Source organism: Buteo buteo, chromosome 13, assembly GCF_964188355.1.
Source record: "Buteo buteo chromosome 13, bButBut1.hap1.1, whole genome shotgun sequence".
Taxonomy (NCBI): Eukaryota; Metazoa; Chordata; class Aves; order Accipitriformes; family Accipitridae; genus Buteo; species Buteo buteo.
This window is the reverse complement of record NC_134183.1, coordinates 19153555-19173492: the sequence shown is the minus strand read 5'-3', so window position 1 is coordinate 19173492 and position 19938 is coordinate 19153555. Positions and strand designations below refer to the sequence as shown.

Sequence of the window (19938 nt, the reverse complement as noted above, 5' to 3'; positions counted from 1 at the left end):
GAGAACTGTCCAACTTCTATTTTCTTATTCAGTTCCTCAGATCAAAACTAATTCTTCCATGGAGCCATGAAAAAATTTATTTGCCTGATGATGAGCAAGGACTCACCCATCTAACACTCAGGTTAAAGTTAACCCAAAAGCAGCCACCTGGATGTATCTCAAACCAATAAAACTACGAGCAGAGGACGCACCAAAATGGACTTGCATTCCCTCAGGGGGCTGGCAGGTAATCTTGCCATTTATTATTCATACAGTATCATAACAGAAACGGTGCTTTTCAAATAAATAGAAATTGATCGTTCCCTGCCTAACAAGCATCCAGCCTAAAAGCCTGGTTCCACAGCTCCTTAAACAGGTGACATGCACTAGTAAATCTTACATAAAGATCCTAAATTATACATCTTGGAGGCCATAGATTACAACAATAGGCTATAATTAAGCTGATTATCATATACTCATGCTGTTAATTAGTTAATATTTTTAAATTTTAGTATATTAAAATGTAGACGCAGTGTCCAAGCAAATTAAAAAGGAACGTCAAGAGGTATAGTATATGTAAAGCTGAGCCTACCTCATATGTTTCCATTTTTGTTCTGCAAATTTGCAGCAGAATAGCTGCAGGATAGCTGGTTTGGCAAACTTACAATTCTAAGAGCTAGTATATTGTACTAGGGCATCTGAGTTATTAAAAACAAACATGGACAACAACGTTGGAGATGCAATCTGAAATATCCAGATAAGGTTGAATATTCATGCATCAACTATCTAGTTGGACCAGTGTCTGAGGTCCAGCCACTGCCAAGCATTTAGGCACCTGAATCTCTGAAGGCAAAGGAGATTACATTCCTTGACAAATTTGGGCTTTGATGCCTTCAAAGAGATTACTGCACAGAAAGTTTCTGCAGTTTCTAAAAATGTCAAAATTTTAGATTCATCTAATCTCTGAAATTTGCTCTACAACCAAATTGTATGGCATTTTTGAATATAGGTCCTCTAGTTTGCCTGATATAATTATGTAGCTCAACTATCTCCAATGAAATGTTATAATGTAACTCTTTTATTAAATAAGAAAATAGACAGTAGATTCATGTAATCATAAAAAGATTGAGCAGGCTCATTTCCCGAAGTTTATTTCCTTTTTGTAACAAATATTTACTGTCAAATGTTTATTACTTTTACATTTGGATTTTTTAATACTTTATTGAATTAAAAATACCACATTACCATTGGCTAAAAGAGGAGACAGCTATATTTGCCAATAATTTCTACAGCTAATGCCAGTGACTAGTGCCAATTTTTTTTTTGGTTCATATTTTTGTAGACAGCTTTGAGACTTAACGATACAAGCATTCTGCAGATGAGGCATCAGAAACACGAAGGTGACAAGAACACAAACTTTGAAGGTTTAAAAATTAAAGCTGATCATTTCCTCTAAAGAATTTCCTTTCATTGCCTTCAAACGCCAATTTAGAGTAGCATAACAGGATGCAAATATTTACTTAAATATTATTACAGTGTGAATGCTAACTCTTAACACATATTTGTAACAGAAAAATATTTCTAAATAAGTGATTGCAAATTGGTTTTAATCTGCTGAAATTCTACAAGACTTTTCATTAGAAAGCACTGAAGTCCTCACAAAATATGCTTTTCTTTGGGAGATACTAAAGGAGCGATGGAGGAAGAGCACAGTTTTCATTGTGTTCTAAAAAAGGCAAATAGTAAGACTGGTGAAAAATCTTGGGGGACACAAACACCTGCTGTCTGTATCTTACAGAAAAGAACAGTGCCTGTTGGCTTGTTATTCTGGCAAGCAACTTGTCCCTGAAGCAATTCCAGACTGGACATGCAATTTCTGCATGAGAAATGCTGACCACCTACCAGTAGGCTGACATTCTCATTAGGCACTGGACAATCCAGAAACAGAATGTTTTTTATCACAACAAGGGAAATAGCAAATATCTATTCCAACAGCAGTCAAGCTGGGTGACACCCACACAAGTGGAAGAACTTGAATCATCCTGGGTAGATCTGGGCTTTTCTTTACAGACCTATATTCTAAAACTTTGCTTCCAGTACAGTAGTCCTGGTGGTCTGCATTTTCTTGATGGAGCTGGAAAATACGACCTACCCAGATTCTTTTCTTATTGTTTTATATTAGCTAGTTTCCAAATCCAAAGTAAATAAAACAGCAAATGTGAAACTAAGAGCATGTTCCCAGGACTTGCATGTGTTCAACAGTTTTAGTAATTTGGCACTTAGAAACCTCAGTTATCACTGATCATTATTTTCTTTGTTAACACTGATTTAAGATCCCAAGATTGTTCAGAATGGGAACAAAGGACAACTAAAAAATACAAATGGCTACTTAATGACAGCAAGAAAGCTGGCTGCTTCATGCCTGTTTATATAGGACAGAATGCTGCCAGCTGGTGCTGGTGACAGGACTCAGCGCCTCATGACTTTCTTCTGGATATCTCCGAGGCCACAATGGAAGTAAGCATTTCTCCAGTCCCTATCTAAAGTGGGATGCAGACAAGCTCAGGTCAGAATGAAGACATCTAATTGTGTAAGACCTTAGGAAAAGTTTAGCTGTCTAAATTCCAGAGGACAAGTCAGACAGCCTCATCTCAAATATGACCTACTTCTAGAGACACCAAAAATCAGTGTTTCCGTTTTGCCAACCAACCATGTGATATAAGCCATTTTGCACCCAAATCCTGACAAAATATCATGTTGCTTAGAAAACACACAGGAAGGGGCCTAATTCTGCACAAATCTCTAAATGGCCTCATCAAACAAGCAGTCATTTATATTTCCTTAGCACAGAGCTAGAGTCAGCTCCTAAGAACATTGTAGCGGTCTGAAGGTGACGTGTATTGAAAGAGCCAGACAGTCATTTAAGCTGGCTCTGTCGAAGTAGGCAAGCACTCTTGTGAGAAGAGACTTTCACCTCAGCTGAACTTCCAGCAAAACAATCTCTACTGAGCATTTCAGCAAAACAGTGTCAAAAGGGAACTGTCCCTAAATTAAGACCAAGTACAAACAAAAGTTTTTCTGGGTCTGCTCTAGGAGATTAACAAGACCAGTATGGGGAAAGGAGGAGGACCGCCTAAGTATGTGCTGTTGACATAAAGGTCAATGGGAGTTTGACTACTGATTTTGTATCAGCAGTGCTGAACACACTGAAAATCCCATGGACTAGTTCTGAGGAAAGTACAGACTCCTTTGCTTCCCCAGTGCTTGACAGCGTTATTTCCACCTCCCACCTTGTTCCCAGGTAGACCCCATGAGCTCTTACCTCCATATTCTTACAGAATGTAGCATTGGTCCCAAAAAGTATCTGGCATTGTTCATCAGCACTGTAGTGCATTCCAGGCAGCTTGTGAGGGAGCCGCACCGCGTATTGGCTTCGGGGGTCTGTTACCAGCAAACAGGTGCTGACCTTGGACCTGTGGAGTGTAAGAATTAAATATGCCTTTAAGGGAAAGCACCTTTGAACTCGAGTGTTAGATCACTGCTGTAGAGAAGCTGTTGTCCTCTCTTTAACAGGGAATCTGATGACCTCATGTGAAACAGTGGTCATTTTTCCCAGTATATATCTGGAAGCCTTCTAAATGATTGAAAACTATGGATAGAAAGGTCCTTGGGAACTCATCCTTGGCCCCAGGCCTTAAAGCAGAATCGACTATTCACATCATTCTGGCTTAAATATTTGTCTAAACTATTCCTAAAAATCTAATGGAGACTCAATTCTGCCCTTAGGCTATCTAGTCCGAAGCTTCAAGAACCTTACAATGACAGCTAGAAAGTCTTCTATCATGTCTTGCCTGAATCCCCCTAGCTGAATTTTAAGCCCTTGACTTCTTTTCTTAACCATCACAGACACAAAGGAAAGATTTTTCCCTTTGCCTTCACAACAGTCTTTTACAAATTGGAGTATCACTTTGTCATCTCCCCTCTATCAGGGACCAGAGTGAGTTCAGATGAAACTTCTTTTTCAACTTCATGCTTTTAACATAACAGTAGATATCCCATTTTCTTTCATTATTTTCCTTTCTCTCCCACCTCTAATTCCCAGAGTGGGGAATTTTCCATGCTGAACCCACTTCTAGCAACAAAACACTGGCCACTGTGACAGACACTGTTTGTCAGAGAGCTGCACTGTAGGTTTAAGACCACAGTTACAAAGTTCAGACAATTCCAGTGCTTGCTAGAGTACATGAGAGTTAACAAGCAGCAGGACAGAAATCCTTCCTCAGCTGTTGAATATGATGAACTGAAATATGGGTGCAGTGGGAAAGAAGTTCATAGTGAACTGTTTAAGACCAACACTTACTGAGGAGTGAGACAACACGTCAGCATTACCTCTGGGCAAAGTAAAGTTTCCATAAAATAAAAGCTATTTAATAACAATAATGACAGTAAAAGCTACAGCACCAAGCTGGCAGCATCCTTCAGCGGAGCTTTTTTCAGGCCACCTACACACAGATTTCTATCATTGCAAACATGAAGGGCATTTTTTGTAAAATGAAGGTGATCTGGGATTGTTTTTAAGAAGCTATCAGTACACTGACAACTGCACATAATTCTTCTACCTCTCTGCAAACCTCAGTTTCAAAGGGACTACTGTAATGGAGACAGATTCGAACTTGCACACCCTAATGACACATGCACACACTTTTTCTTAAGGAAAATTGTTTAGACTTTCACTTTCAAATAACATATTGGATTCTTGCCTGATAAGATTTTTGGTAATCAGCACAATCCTTACTTTAGGAAGTTTTCAAGGTCATCGCGGCTGCATGAAGACCAGGAAAGGTCACTTGGGTTCCTGCCCTTCACCCATTCTCCAGACATAATATGAGACCTCCCCGCGCAGGGTTGATGGTCATCATCATGGCTCATTCCCATGCTATTTGATTAAAACAAAACAAGACAGAAAAACGTATCAAGTTATGATATGGGTTTCTCATTGGACTTAGTAATGATACTCTTAACAAGTCAAAAACAGGCTGCACATATAACACAGAATCATTCACCTACTGCTCTGGGCACCTGCTTCATGAATAAACTGTAGGTTCCTTTAATTTATCCATTGCCTTTGTGTGTTTGAAACTTTAAAATGTGCTTCTTACGGACTTTCCTACCAGGAAATGTAACTATTTGAGGGTTCATGAGATGTGAACCTGGAGAAGTGATGTAGCACAGCCGAACGATATCTGCTAGAGTATCAAAGGTAGTATTTACTGAAAATTTTGGATTGCTTTCCCAAATCTAGTGGTTATGGTCCCTATAATCATACTGACAGAATGGTCAACAAATTAATACTAGAGATGGACCAATTCTGTTGTTGTGTCAGTGTGAATTTAAACAGCTGAAACCAGGACAAATAACTCTACTGTTGGGAAAAACGTCTCTCTAAATTTGTGGTATTGTACAATCTCTCTCTCACCTAACTTTGAAGCTGATACTTCTTTGAGTGGTAGGTTGGATCAGATGACCTCCAGCGGCCCTTCCAACATAAATTACTCTATGACTCTATAACAGCAGTGCCCAGATAAGAGCCTGAGGCAGAACCAAGCCCTCACTTGGCAAGCACTGTCCAAACAAGCATCAAGACTGCCCCATGCCAGTCTCAGCAAGAACAGAATGAGACCTCCTCAGCAAAACAAGCCATTAAACAAACAGCAGATTGTGTAGTATAAACATACATGTAGGAATTCAAACACATTCTGTGAGGATTTCAAAAAGTATTCAGAAACAGAAAAGTATTACTTTATCCTCCATTCAACTTCCCACTCAGGACCCTTCTATCATTAGTGGAGTCTCTACCATTGGGCTGTTACAGTAAATGACTGTTCAGAATAAATCCCTGTTGCCACTATAGAAAGATGAGGCTCCTCTGCTGGAGGCAAGCCTTTGTGAACAGCCTTCATGGTGGCAAAGAAGGGATAAATGATGTGACCAAGTTCACCTGCTACATCAGTGAAATGTCAGAAGTCCTGACTGGCAGTCCTACACTCAGTCCATCGTACCATGCTCCCTGCAAAACTCAGCAAAAGTGAGTTAAGGGTTTTCCATCCTACTTTGAAATGATCATTAAAACCATTTTTTAAACTCATACGGAATAATAACATTTTGAAACGTTAACATTCCTCCTTCAATTCCAACATGAAATGGAAAATGGCTTTCAGACAAAAGGTGCCTTGTATGGCCAGTGTCACTTTCTAGCAAAATAACAGTCACCAATTTGGGGCTGAAAACACAGATTAATAGGAACTCACTAGGTCTCCAGCTGGCTGGACTGAGCAAGCCAGGAGCAGTCCCTTTAAATATGGTGTTGGACTCTTTAATGCATGCTATTTCTCTACAAATCAGAGGCTCCCGTTTGCTTTCTGACTATGCTCTTGGCTTTGCTTCTCTCCAGTTTTGGGACTCAACTGTTCAAAGCCTAAACACAACATATATTTCTAGTTGCAAAGAACCAAAACCGGCTTCAGAAGTTTGATAATTATGGCTTAGATTAAACTGCCATCTATGCTATTTTTAGTTTAAAGTGAAGATTATATGGTGGAGTCTATTATTTTAGGTTTATCTCCAGGGACATTGTTATTTCTAGCGAAACTACATTTAACATAATTTTTAGACTCAGAAGTTCATAGTTATTCTTGTTTTTAAACCTTTGTGGGTTTTGAACACAGCAGAAACATTAACATCAAGCACATTTTGTTTGATGCACGCAGGAATAATGTAACAGTCTATTAGTAACTGTAACTTCAAAACAATAAAGAGTGAAATTCCTGATCCACTGAAGTGAATGGGAGTTTTGCCATTGACTTCAATGGAGCCTGGATTTCACTCCAAATATTTTACCCATGTTGTTTCTACACACAGAGAAAACTCTTCACATGCTAGGAAGAAAGTTCCAGCAGTATTCCTCCAATGCAAATAAGCCTATCTAAAGTTCGTATTCCTAACAGTTAGGAAAGGAAGAGCTAAGTACCATGAAGCAAGGTATGTAAACTTGCTGGAAATCTTCCAGAGGAAAGTTTGCCCAGAAATGCCAGTTTAGAACACTTGTGGGCATGCTGCAATTGAGTTAACTTTTCTAATGGAAACAAGGCAGGTTTCCAAGGTTTCTTTCAGCTTGCCTGCCTTATCACTGCCACACTGCTGAGACTCAGAGTTGGGTCCTTCAGGTTTCTACTCTGCCAGGGCTTCTGTGGGATGGGACTTGGCAGCCATCCCATTCTGGCAGCTTCCTGAACCACCTCCTGGTAGACACCTCAGCTCTTCTACTTGAAAAGGGTGAAAACAAACCATCTTCCTGATTTTCCAAGTGGTTTAGGCTCCCTGACTTTACCTCTTCCACCAAAGTCTAGTGTTTGGCCTAGAGTTGTTAATTAAGAAATGCATTAGCTTTCTGATTAACTTCATCTATTCTTTGTTAAATTTGTTGGAAGTGGGATGGTTTTTGTTGGCAAACAACAAGGGCAACAGTTACTAATTAGTACGTTCCTGTCCTTAACTTTATTTTAAACCTGACCTCATGAAAGATGTCTGCCTAGGAGAAATGCTGAGGCTAACATTCATTACTCAGCTTTGATTCTGCAGGGGTGTTTGAGGCAGATAGAATGTATTCTCTATAAAGACTGAGTCAGAACTCACATCTCAGAGTTACTTACACGCTTCCTCTGAAATTCATGCAATTCTTATGTGTGGAAATTGGCCCCTTTCTGAAAAATTCCTGATTTCTTAACAGAAATTCTTTAAAAAGTCATAAGCATATAGGAATTGAGCCTGAGCTATTGGTATAAAGCAAAGGAGCTCTGCTAAGTAAAAAGAACCATGTCGGTTTATATTAGCTTGGGATCTGGTCTTAAGGTACACAGGCAACCTCTGCCGGCCTCTCTGTGATGAGTTTCTGGTAGAATGAAACCAGCAACACCTTTAGAGCCTGTTTTAATTGGCAGTACAGAATTTTTCCCAGCATCTACTTTACCTTACAATGACTCAATTGAGGAAAGGATTAAATGACCTGCAGGACTAAGGCATACCCTAGCATGCTAACACATTCTTTTCTGAAGTTCAAGGGTCTCCAGCTACATCAAAGGGATCAGTTTTTCCTAAACACATAGTAAATGTAATGCCATGCTGATTCTTTTCACTAATGAATAGTCCCTCTCCTTTTTACAGAAATAAATTGGACAGAGCATTATGTGTTTGTACTAAACAGCAGTGCAAGCGCTGATCCAGTACTTTGTATTTTCTTTGTGATCACCTAATCTTACCTGCTATTCAGAAGTTCACATGGAATTAGAAGCAGATAATCAGTCTCTTGAAATATTCTGCCCTGAGAAGGAGTTCTATTCTTACATGAACAGATCTTGAAAAAAGAGCTGATAAAAATGGCTCTTAGATTAGAAGTAGGAATGTCAAAACGGCACTATATTACCCTGCAAACCCACTGCCCTCTGTACTCTAGGAGTCATAACTGTCCATTTTATCAGGAGCCACAAACACATGCTGCCTGTCATCCTTTACACCGCAAAGCCAGCAGAGCCACTGCAGATGAGCAGGACTCGATTTCCCTTTGTGCTATTACTACCACAGTCACTAGCTCCATTCTAAACACAGGGTAAATTCCAGCCTTTGGTTCATCACATTCTTGTCCTGAAGACAATGAGATTCCACAAAGGCAAGCAAGAACAGCTTAGACTGTCAGCTCTTAAACTCCTTTCATTCTATTCATTCAGAGTAAGCACAACAGGACTCTGGTTTCACACCCCAGCTTCTTTTCTAACATAAATAATACATTGGCTATCAAAGACACTAAGGCGTCACTGAAGGAGTCCTGCGGCATATTTATTGTTGCTTATCATATGTGAGTCCAGAAACAAGCTGACTGACCAGTTTGAGTTCTGACTGTTAACATAATCACAGCAAGGCAAATTTTATCAGGAGTCACAGGGAGGCAGCAACAACAGATCTCTTTGATGCTGTTTTTTGTAGAACAAGATTTTAAAGTAGCATTGCTATGAATAAAAAATAGTACGCAGTCTCTCAAAGCCCTGGCCTCTCTGAAGTCTGTGCTCCTTTCCAGGACACTGTTCTCCATCGGAGTCTATGCAGCAATCAGAACTGGGTCAGGACACCAGAATTACACTCTGGGCCTGAGCTGGCCAATTTCTTGTGTAACCCTTCTTAGCTAAATGCAATTAACAGCCATTTGTTTTCCCACAGCAATGCCAAATAAATGCTCTTGCTTTGTTTGTTTCAGTCATTAGTGGAGCTTCTCCTTTAGACAGTTAATGTAACTAAACTGCTCTGTTTACCCTTGGTGCGTTTTCCAGTGTTTCCTGTTATTCTTTAAAAGACTGAGCCAAGGCGCACCAAAGCCTGTGGAAAGTCTCCTACTGCCTTCAATACACTGTGTGTTGCACCTCCAAGTTCTTAAGGTCATGTATACAAATATTCATCAGAACCACTATGACTCTCAACAGGTTTCCTATTAAACATCCTAAATCTGAGTTAAAGGATAACACCAAGGGCTAGGGGAAACTTATTTAGGAGATGCTTTAAATTTTTTCAACAGCTGCAACTTTGTGGCTGGTAACAGACCACTTGAGAAATCCCTAGCATTATTATCATACACTCCACCTCTCGTGGGGAGAGATTATGAAGTAGGGGCAAGAGGCAACTTTGATAGAAAATACCATCAGCAGTAAGAGAAGAGGTTTTCTTCATAAAAAGGCAGAGAGGGTAGCAAGAGAAAGAAAGAATTATGAAGAAGGGAAGCCTGAAAAAACCACACCCAGAAGTGGAAACACCATGAGCTTCTACAATCCCTCTGTTTCAAGCAAGCACTTCAGCTGGCTGTTACTAAGAGCTTCTCCACAGCTTCCCTGTGAAAGCCAAGCCATTCCATTTGTCTGCAAATAATTCATGGTGAGTCAAACGCTGGTTCACTTTAGAAATGAGTGACACTCAGGACTAGCAAGGCTACCCAAGTTGAGCTGGCTGTCACCCCAGCTGCTTATTAAACATCTGCACAACACACAATTGATTGCTCTCCACTGGCACTAACCTCAAAGTCACCATTTCTCCAAAGGATAGCGAGGCCGTCCAGCTACCAAGGAGGAAATGAGGACAGTGGTCTGTCTCTCACTTCTACAGACAGAGAAATCCAAGGTAGAGTCTCTCTCCTCCTGAAGAAACAACTCACTATCAGCTGCAACTGTGTAAGCTCGGCAAGACATTAAAAAGAAAAGCTCCTTGGGGCCACTTGCCCTGCAGACCAACATGGACTCAAAGAATTGAGCAAAGGTCCTGCTCCAGCAATGTCTCAAATGCAGAGAGGGACAGGAAAAGGCAATGATATCTCTTGCTCCAAGTGAAAAGCTCAGTGGGGCCACTAAGGTTTTTACACTCTTGGCTGATCTTTGCTGCAAAGCCTGTTTTTTCTACCTGTGTTTATAACAGATGCCTTAGTCTGCGGATGTTCTCTGAAAGGCTCGGTTTCTGCAAGGCAACAGTGAATTGCTAAGAGCTATGTGCAGTACCAGGAGTTGCACATCACAGCAGGGTAGGTCACTACTGACCTTCTCAAAAGAGCATATGAGAGAAGTCATTCTCTGACCCAGCTTGCCATGACTCACCCAGAGGTAATCCAGCATTAGGTGCAGAGCCAGGATTAAGCACAAGACTTCCTTCTAAACCCCACTAGAGAAATATAAATGCAAAGGGAGGGCTGACTGGAAAACATCCTTGCATAGTGTGAGAGGGAAGGGAGATGGGGAGCTGTAATTTATCTGTGCTGGCATTTCAGTGTGGGCAGGATGACAGTGCCCCATGGAAAGCCTGCTATTTAGACACTCTGTGGGCACAAATGTCATCTGTTAATCCATATGAAGGACATAACTGAAGGACATAATTCCTCTCCCTTCCCACTTCCTATTGTATCTCCATGAATGGTTGAGAGGGGAGTCCTGTCTCTATAGTCCATCCAATTTCAGCCACAAAGGAAGATGCTGGTATGGAAGGAGGTTATACAGGGTGTGTGGCTGACAGCTGAGAACATTGAACATGGCCATTAAACTCAAATCAATATAGGTCACTAAGCAGAGAATGTACGTCAACAGTTCTCAGCAGCTACTGACTTGGGCTGGATTTGAACCAGTAACTTAGAAGTGGGAGACAGTATATCACATAATCAAGCCTGTGAGCCATCCAGTCCCAAATCGAGTTCAATGTTAGGAATTTTTATTAACATTTGAAATTGAAGCTGCATCACTGGAAAGATGCCTACTTCTGAACTGGTTCAACATGTTTAACATTTCAATATAAAATGCTGATATCTTGCAAGTTATGAGGTTTCCAACCAGTTGGGAATAAAGGCTTAACAGAGGCAGAAGTGAAATGGGTTGCTCATTAGAGCTGGAATTGTAATTGGAGCTACAGTGCAAAATGAGGACAGTAAGTTTAAGAGAGTGACCTAGGAAGGTGATGCATCTGCAAAGCAACCGAAGAGAGGCAGAGGCAGCCAGAGGGGTCAGAAGGGAGTCCAAGTGAGGCTTGGATGGAGGGCAAACTAACAAATGCTGGGGAAACGCTGAGGTGAGCTGAGCTGGGGAGGAGGCAATGAAACAGCTTGTATAACCTTCTTACAAAAACAACAGTCACTAAGCTTGTTGGCTTAATGGAAAACAGGATTTTTCACCTTGTGCTTTTCAAACATGTAAACACAGTCGCTTAAATATAACTTGACTACTTCAGAAGCTGTCAGGAGGGATTTTGGGAAGCTGTGATGAAGAGAGGAAGATGACCCTACTTAAAGCATTTGAAGTAATCAAAGATGGTCATTGTGTACATAATGTTATCCAGAACAGAGGTGTTCAGGATGGGTGCTGAGCTATTGATTTTTTTTTTTAATCAGGAGAGACAACATTAAAAGGGAGCCATGACTACTGGACTGTCGTTTTCATAACCAAATTTATGTCACTCTCCAATAATGAAATAACAAGATATTTTGTATGGTTATCTACTCATCAAACAGCCAAGAAGTCAACAACAGCGAGTGAGAACACACGAATGCCTATGGTGAATAACAGTGTGGAAAGCTGTGGTTTATTCAGCTGCATGACAGATCCAGCCCTTTATGATATGGTTTTCATTTAAAAAGAATTAGTTCTTTTGCCATGGAATCTGGAAGGCAGCAAGTATGAGCTTGTGCCGCAAGGGACAGATAGCACACATGAGAGACTGACATGGCAGGAACAGGCAGGCAGTGTGGCCTTTTACTCGCTCAAGCATTTCATCTAAAAGCTTGCTGTCCACGTGGTCCTAGATACCTGTAACAGAGCTGGCCAAACCCTACTGACATCAACGACAGTCCTTTTATATGGTTTGACTGAAGTTAGACCAAGGCCATGAAGAACAGGGTGAATCATCTTATGATCTTCTACCCAGTAATATTATCACATGCTCACACTATTGATGACTTTTTCCAGCAGACATTTGCTCATGCAATTCTCTCTTGAGAATCCTTGCCTCTTTTGCAGAGTGGCTGATTCACAGCAGGGCAGGCATTGCCTGACGTATTCAAAGATATTTGGTAAGATGAAGGAACCCAGTTGCGATGCAACTCAACACTTAACTGTTCCGATGGCCTGCCTCCACTGCATCAAGTTTGTAGGATGTGGTCCCAGCATAGCAATATTTTCATGAAAAGGCTTCACAGTGTTTCTGGTAAGAATCAGCAGGTTCTGAGACTGCAGGGGGTAGTGTACCTTGTGGCAGAAAAAGGACTGCTCCACTGAATACAAAGTCCGAGAAAAAGCTAAAGCTGATCGATATATGTATAAATAAACTTGGCAGAAACTCCACACTGAAGAGGTAGCATTACCTCAGGAAAACACCTTTCTTCCTTCTGAGCTTAATGCTCACTCCTTTCCAAGTCCCATGTAGTATCTAATACAAATCTTTAAACATGAGAGCTGTCAAGCAGAGTAGTTCCAGCAGTATGCATTCAGACTCAGAAAGGAGTGTGATGACACAGCATAGTGTAAACCATTCAGTACCAACTCTCTCAGCACAGGCGGGGTCCTGTCCTGCTTAGAATCCATCTCTCTGAAAGAAGACTTTTAAAGGTGCAAAGTAAGGTACAACTCTCAGTTATCAGGGGTGAGCGTGTAATAGAAGAAACAGCCTACTCCCATACTGCATAAGGACTCAAAAGTGGCTGTAGTGGTCCAGTCTGATCATGCTGATGCAGCAGGGACTCACCTGAACCTACACAGGCAATGGAGATGTGGGAAAGGCTCATGCAATGAATCCAATCACATGACCACTGCCCAACATCACATGGGAATGACTGCCCAGGGCTAAAAATGCTCCTTCTCTGCCCTCACACCCTCCCAACAGGATGAGGAGCTCTGCACACTTACAGTAAAAATTGCACTATCTTTCATGTTGATCAGAGGCTTCCATTCCAGCCTTTCTTTTTTGGCCCTATGGGCCTTAACATCACACAACATGTAGATTCCTGGCCCCTTCACATCCCTAGAGCACTACCCCATCTCCGCAGCACTCATCCAACCAGATGCTTACCATTTCTAAACCCTTTCACATGCTTTGATATGTGCCAACAACACACAGAGGCAACAGGTTTCTGACACAACATCAGTAAGAGTCAAGGACTGTTTTAACAGTCCAATCCCTGTTGAAGAGTTGAACACAGATATATCAAAAAACACTAATTGTAAAACGTGCGTCAGTGACTCTTTACTGGGAGTCACTTCTCTCAAGCTATCAGTGAAGACACACTGGCTACTTCACATGACCACAGCTGAGCTGTGACTCCAAAGGAAAAATAAAGTTATCTGAGGGCCAATGGATAACGACCCCATGAAAATGTATGCACTAAGCTGTTTCCTTGCCCTCCAAAAGATTTAATCCACTTCTTGGACATAAAAAATGCTCTCTCTCTCACTTCCTTCAGCCTGGTTTCAGAAAACAGGGAATTGTTGCAGAAGGAGCACAGTGACTAGGAATGAAACAGTGGTGGGGCATAGAAAGATCGCTCGTTTCTCTTTTTGGGTGAGCAGAGGCTGCTGTGCTGCATCTGTAGCTCCTTGTATGCAGAAAGCACCCTGGTGCATCATGGAAGTAACATGCTGAAGGGTAACAAGCTGTTTGCTTTCCGCACTGCCTGAAGTGGGTGAGAACAAGGCCTCAGAAAATGTGACATACATTTCCTCAGAAGATGAAAAGGGAATATAAATTGTAGAGTGGAAAAAAGACACAACCCTGGGATAGCTGGGTGGGATTTCCCACCCACTAGGGAAGAAAGACAAAAGCTTAGTAAGAACGGCTGACAGGTCTGTCACTCAAAATGTTAGCAACCTAAGGGGAAGCTCTTGCATGCAATCATTTGAGTGAACTTTTCCAAAACTCCTGTGAAACCAGTGAAAGCCTCCAGTCAAGTACATTAATGACTGAGAGTCAAACCTGAATGAAGAGATGCAGCATGAGACACCCTTAAAAGAAATGCAAGGAGAAGGGAGAGATGGTGGAGCATATTTGCCAAATATGCAACACAAGTAACCACAAATGTCCCACACTCTACCCCACCAGGAAGCCACACACTGCCGAGCACTGGGGGAAGTGGGGCAGCCTGGGGAATGCACTGTAGGAGTCAGGAATGCTGGCTGCCTTCCCCACAATGGGGGATGAATTCTCCATTCCTGGAGGTGGGAATGAGAAGAAGGCCAACATCAAAAGACAAAGAGGTGTGAAGTAACTGGAATATATATAATTCTACCAGCATCAAGTCTTCTGAAGTCACCAGACAAGCCAGTGGATACATGCTTTATGGTTCCCAGAGCAGCAGAGGTCCTTTTCAAAGTAAGAAATATTTTTCAGCCTCTTTCCTTTATTCTTCTTTCTTGGTTTATGTTGCAAATCACTATGGGCTTGCAGATTCAGTGCAAGAAGAAATCCATCCTGTGTGACCCTCTTACACTGGTTCACCAAAATGACAGGTGACTGTAGTGGACAGTAACAAACCTGCGTGCTCTCTTTTGCTTGCAAGAATGAAAAAAAGTTGCACAGGAAATGCATGATCCAATTCTGTTAGTTGCAGTTATAATCTAGCAATGGATTGGTCTCCAGTAGTTTAGCTGAAGACATTTGCTTCAGCTGAAGACATTTGCTATAAGGACGTGGCATTTTCAGTGGTATCCTTGTCACAGCCACTTCCATCACTCAGGAGTGCTCCCCATCCTTACGGAAACTTTGTTTCCGGTAATGCTCCTCCTATATACCAGCTCCCTAAACTCTTGGGATTTTTCATAGTGGTGCAGCTGGGAAAATAATTCGTAATCCCAGAACCATCTGGCCTTGGCTGTTCATAAATGATTTTAAAAGCTCAGCATGCTATCTCACTTAGTCTCACTCATTTGATCAGCAGGGAGAGACTTGATATCAAACAGGAACGTTGCAAATTATGGCTTGGTATCAAAGCAATTTTGAAATGATATGTTCAGACCAATTCTGAAGTGGGATTCTTTGGGAAGTAGGCGTGCCTGGTTGCCTACAAACCTCAAGGCTAATGAAGCCGCCGAGTTTGCTTTCATATTGTCTAAGAATGCCATATGAAGAAAAGTAAAAAGCAACTTGAAAAGAGATACTCTTGCTTTGAATAACTTTGGCTTGAACATGTTAATGTGAAGACAAATTACAGAGAAACAAAAAAGTCTGTTATCTTCATATGAAGATAACTCTTTAGAGGGTCTTTAGCTGATAAGAGGTGCAGCATGCATGTCATTTAACTGATGACAGCTTTCTGGAGACCGCACAGCAGTTTTTCTCATGTGGTTCTGTTCATTATACTCAGAGATGCTGCTTGCAATAACGCATTTGGCAAACCGTGTAAGGTTACTCCAATAAACACCATAAAAATATCAGCATGAGCTGAAGGTATGTATTGTAGTACTTAAGGTATAAGAAGAAAATATGAATACATTTTTCTAAACAAACAAGTTTTTTCTTCAAATGGAGAGAAGCCTCAGGATCATATCTGAATTAGTATTGAAAAAATGTCAATAACAGAGTGAAATAATGGAGGAAGCCGTAAAAAAAATATACCAAATGGAGAGGATGACACTTAAAATGAGTAGATGGGAGTTGATACTTGTGCACACAAGCAGAAAAGCAGAAGATAAACTCATTATTATAATGATCCTGTAGGAAAACCCAGTTTGCCACATTTCTTTAAAGATACTAAACCCAGGCAATCTGCATTTTTATCAAAAATTGACCATCGATGACCACGGTGGCTCATGATGGATACTAGGGAAGAGCTCTGCCCTCTTGGGCTAAATCTATCCCACATTACATAGCAAGCAGCTTTACTTGAGATAAAGGAGGCACTAGACAGGAAAGAATTTACCCATTGAAAGGTGCTAGTGGCTGTGTTTTTGAGAGGAAGAAAGGAAGCTGTGCTTTTCCTCTGAAGTTAAGATACTTTTCCTAAGAATAAAGACTACCTAAACTAAGAAGCAAACTGTTTCTAAGGAGCATTTCTTTATGCTGTCTAGTTTTAATGTATATAATTAAAATGAATATTTAAAATGCTAGATTAGAAACATGCCACTTCATTAGCTATCTCCAAAGTGATGCCAGCAAACAGCAGGGTGGCAGGAAGGGAGCTCAGCTGGTAGCAGGTGAAGAGACAGGCAGGCTTTGGACTCTCACTGGCATGTGAGAGTCAGCTACCAGTGGGCGGACATCAGAAATTTCCAAAAGGCCAAACTGTCCCATATGTGGATAAGATCTGGCATACAAAATGAGTGTCTCAGTGGACTCTGGAGCAGAGAAAGAAGGTATAATAAAAAAATACTCATTTTTAAGGCTCAACACCCTAAGCTAATTAGAACCCAGCAGGAAGGAAACTTTTCAAGCAAGTGAGAACAAATCATTATGATCAGACTCCTTTTGCTTTGCTTTGTTTTACCTAAACAAGAGCAAAGGCAGAAAACTGAGAAAACTGTGAAAACTGTGGATTATTCTTCTCAGTTTTGGAAACTGGGGTTCAAGTAAAGACATAGATGACAAAACTCCCTCCTGGGTTGGATCCAGCAATGGAAAGAGGCCCAGCATCTGATGTGGGGAGGATTTTGCAACTGGAAAGGGATCATTGAGAACAAAGGCGGCCCCTCTATTTCACTTGTCTAGTAAACTCTTTTTGCTGAATTTTATTCCCCAACACAACTGTTGGCCAAGAGGCAGCCAACCTTGTTCCACTACAGTGCAGCCTTTCACTGACATAACAGTAAAGGGAACCACATTTTTAGAGGCAACAACATTTCCAGTGGTGTCGCTGCTGCTGAGTTACTACTGAAGGCTTTTCCAAGTTACAGTCTGGGATTTATCACCTTCCCCAGCTCTGCAGCCATTTTCGCCTGGAACCTGTTGAACTCAGCTGGCCAGGCAGACAGCATGGGTTACAGGCTATTGGAACCCAACTGCTAGTGGAAAAGTAAATAACAAATGATTATTTGGTAAATGGCACTTGCAAACCTAATATTTCCTGTGTTGGTATGTACTGTAGAGGTTGCACAATGGGGACTTGCACTGTCCCTGTGTTTTGGGTCACTGGGTACACGAGGCTGTTGCCAGCAAAGCCAATGAAGTATGAAACTAGAACCCTTGTAGCAGGAAGCATATACAAGATTTGCCAAATCATTACAGCCCAGCTATTTAACATGGCCTTGGCTTACTCAGCAGAATAAGGCTTCAAAAAGAAAGACATAGCTGGCAAAGCCACAAAGCTATTGATTAAACGAAAATTGTGTTGTCTGAGAGTTTCTAAATGACTGTCGTTTGCCTGTTTGGTGCAGTTTTATTAAGTAAAGCTGTACAAGATGCTCAAAAACAGAGAAATTGGAGGGCCTGCAAGAGAATGTTGCTTCACTAGGGATTACATAGAGATCCTTCACAAAGCATAGAGTAAAACCATAGAAACCCTTGCCCAAAACCACACTAATGCTTGCCACAAGAGTCCAGAAAGCAATGGGAGGCGGACATTCCCACGCCCAGTTCCAATGTGGTTACAGTCCAATACTGTAAATAACTATCAAACTTGGAAGATACAAGGGTAAGAAAAGATACGCATGGCAGAGGGAAGGTATACCACCACCACACTAGGATTAGCAGGTTCAGTAACCACACCTGTACATATCTTGCAGTTTTACATAAAACTAAAAAACCCCACCTAAAACCAGGCGTATTATCCAGAGTCTGGCACATGATACTACTTGAACATCTCAATTTCTCCTTCCCAATCTTCTTTTTCTCTATGTGATTTCTCTATGTGATTTTCTTTATCTGATTTTTCTCTATGTGATATCCTACTGTCATTGCAAAAACAACTTGCCCAAACAAGGTTAATACAACAGGGATATTCTACTTCTGGGATTCAAATTAACTTACGCAGGTATCATGTACTGTATTATGTTGGGCAAACACACCTTCTGTTTAGTGGTGCTCCTCACTACCTCTTCCTCAGGTCAAACCATCCATGCTTGCAGAAGTCTCCCCTGATTTTTTTTATTTAAGTATGTTTAGATCTATATCTGTCTTTGATCTCTGCTTTCTTTTGACTAATTTAGGACACAGTTTTCAGAAAGCTGTTACAAAGCCACTAATATCAAACTACTTAGGTATATAATTTTTTTTCTCTAAAACAGACCCCTTGGTGTGTTACCAAAAGTGGAAGAAGCATCTCCTGAAATGTTAGGCTATATCTAGTTCTCTCTCAAAACCAGAATATGTTATTAAATAATTGCTTTGACTAGATCATACTGATTCTGATGTACAAACATATATGATGAAATACGCAGTGCTCCATTATGTCCTTTTGGAGTTGTACAGAGAAGGGCAACTTAACTGTGAAAATGTGCTTGCAATTATCTGCGGAAGAAGAATGAAACCTGGGAGGAGGGGAACAAGAAAAGGGAGCCTGGGAACAGAGAGAGACATTCCACAACAGATTTACAACACAAATGGCAGAAAATAAAATTAGCAACTCCAGGGTGGGTACGGACTGTTGCCAGCATTTTTGGGCAGCCTCAGGGTATGTCTACACGGCAGTCAGTCACTCCCAGTAATCCTGAGACTGCAATATACTGTAACAGCGACATACTCCTGTGAGATTTAAAATGAAGAGTGCTGGCACTAGTAGAATATAGCTGGGGCAGTAACTGCCTGAATCAAACTACCCAGCTATGCAGGAAGTCTTGGTGCAGCAACAAAGTGACTAGCACCTGAGCTTGCTACAGTAAAGCTTGCATGTGATTGCCTCTGGCTCCAGTCCTCATTGGGATCCAACTGACCTTGATTTTCAACCCCTACAAATGCAGACATGCGAGTTCCAACACATTGTCTTTTGCAGCATGGTCAAAACAGCCACAGAGGGTTTTACAGAAGGACAGAGGGAACTGTGCCACAGCTCTCCACCACAAGACAGAATCTACATCCAAACTGCCAGCAGTGCCATTGGAGAGGTTTATCCATTCACAGGACAGATCCTGTCAGCCACAGGCTGCATCCCTGAGCCATCACATAAATGGATCCTACCTTACAGGCCCACAAGATGGGCACCTTTTTGCAAGGTCTCTCTATGGTAAAACATTCATGCACAGGAGTGAATAAGATGCCTGTGGGCATGTGTTAAGCTAGAGTCTTTAACTATATGCTGAAATACTACCCTAGGCAGAGAAGTTTGGCCTCATTTGGAGGACAGAGGGACTAGAGTGAAAATTGAAGTTGTTAAGATAAACCAGAAACTGAGACTTTGGTGCTTCTACATGTTTGATTCTGCAACTTTAATAATGTTGGTTTTAATGCCTTTTGGGATGTAAGAAGTAATCTGAG

At 41.2% G+C, this 19938-nt stretch overlaps 1 protein-coding gene across 1 annotated transcript in view; it reads right to left on the bottom strand.

Moving 5' to 3' along the window:
• Window positions 1-19938, bottom strand: part of ADAMTS17 (ADAM metallopeptidase with thrombospondin type 1 motif 17) — a 199538-nt gene that overhangs the window by 98060 nt on the left and 81540 nt on the right. The window contains exons 9-10 of the mRNA XM_075044993.1: window positions 4775-4915; window positions 3302-3452 (exon numbers count right to left, since the gene is read on the bottom strand). Coding sequence (XP_074901094.1) covers window positions 3302-3452; window positions 4775-4915 — 292 coding nt within the window. The remainder of the gene's footprint in view (window positions 1-3301; window positions 3453-4774; window positions 4916-19938) is intronic.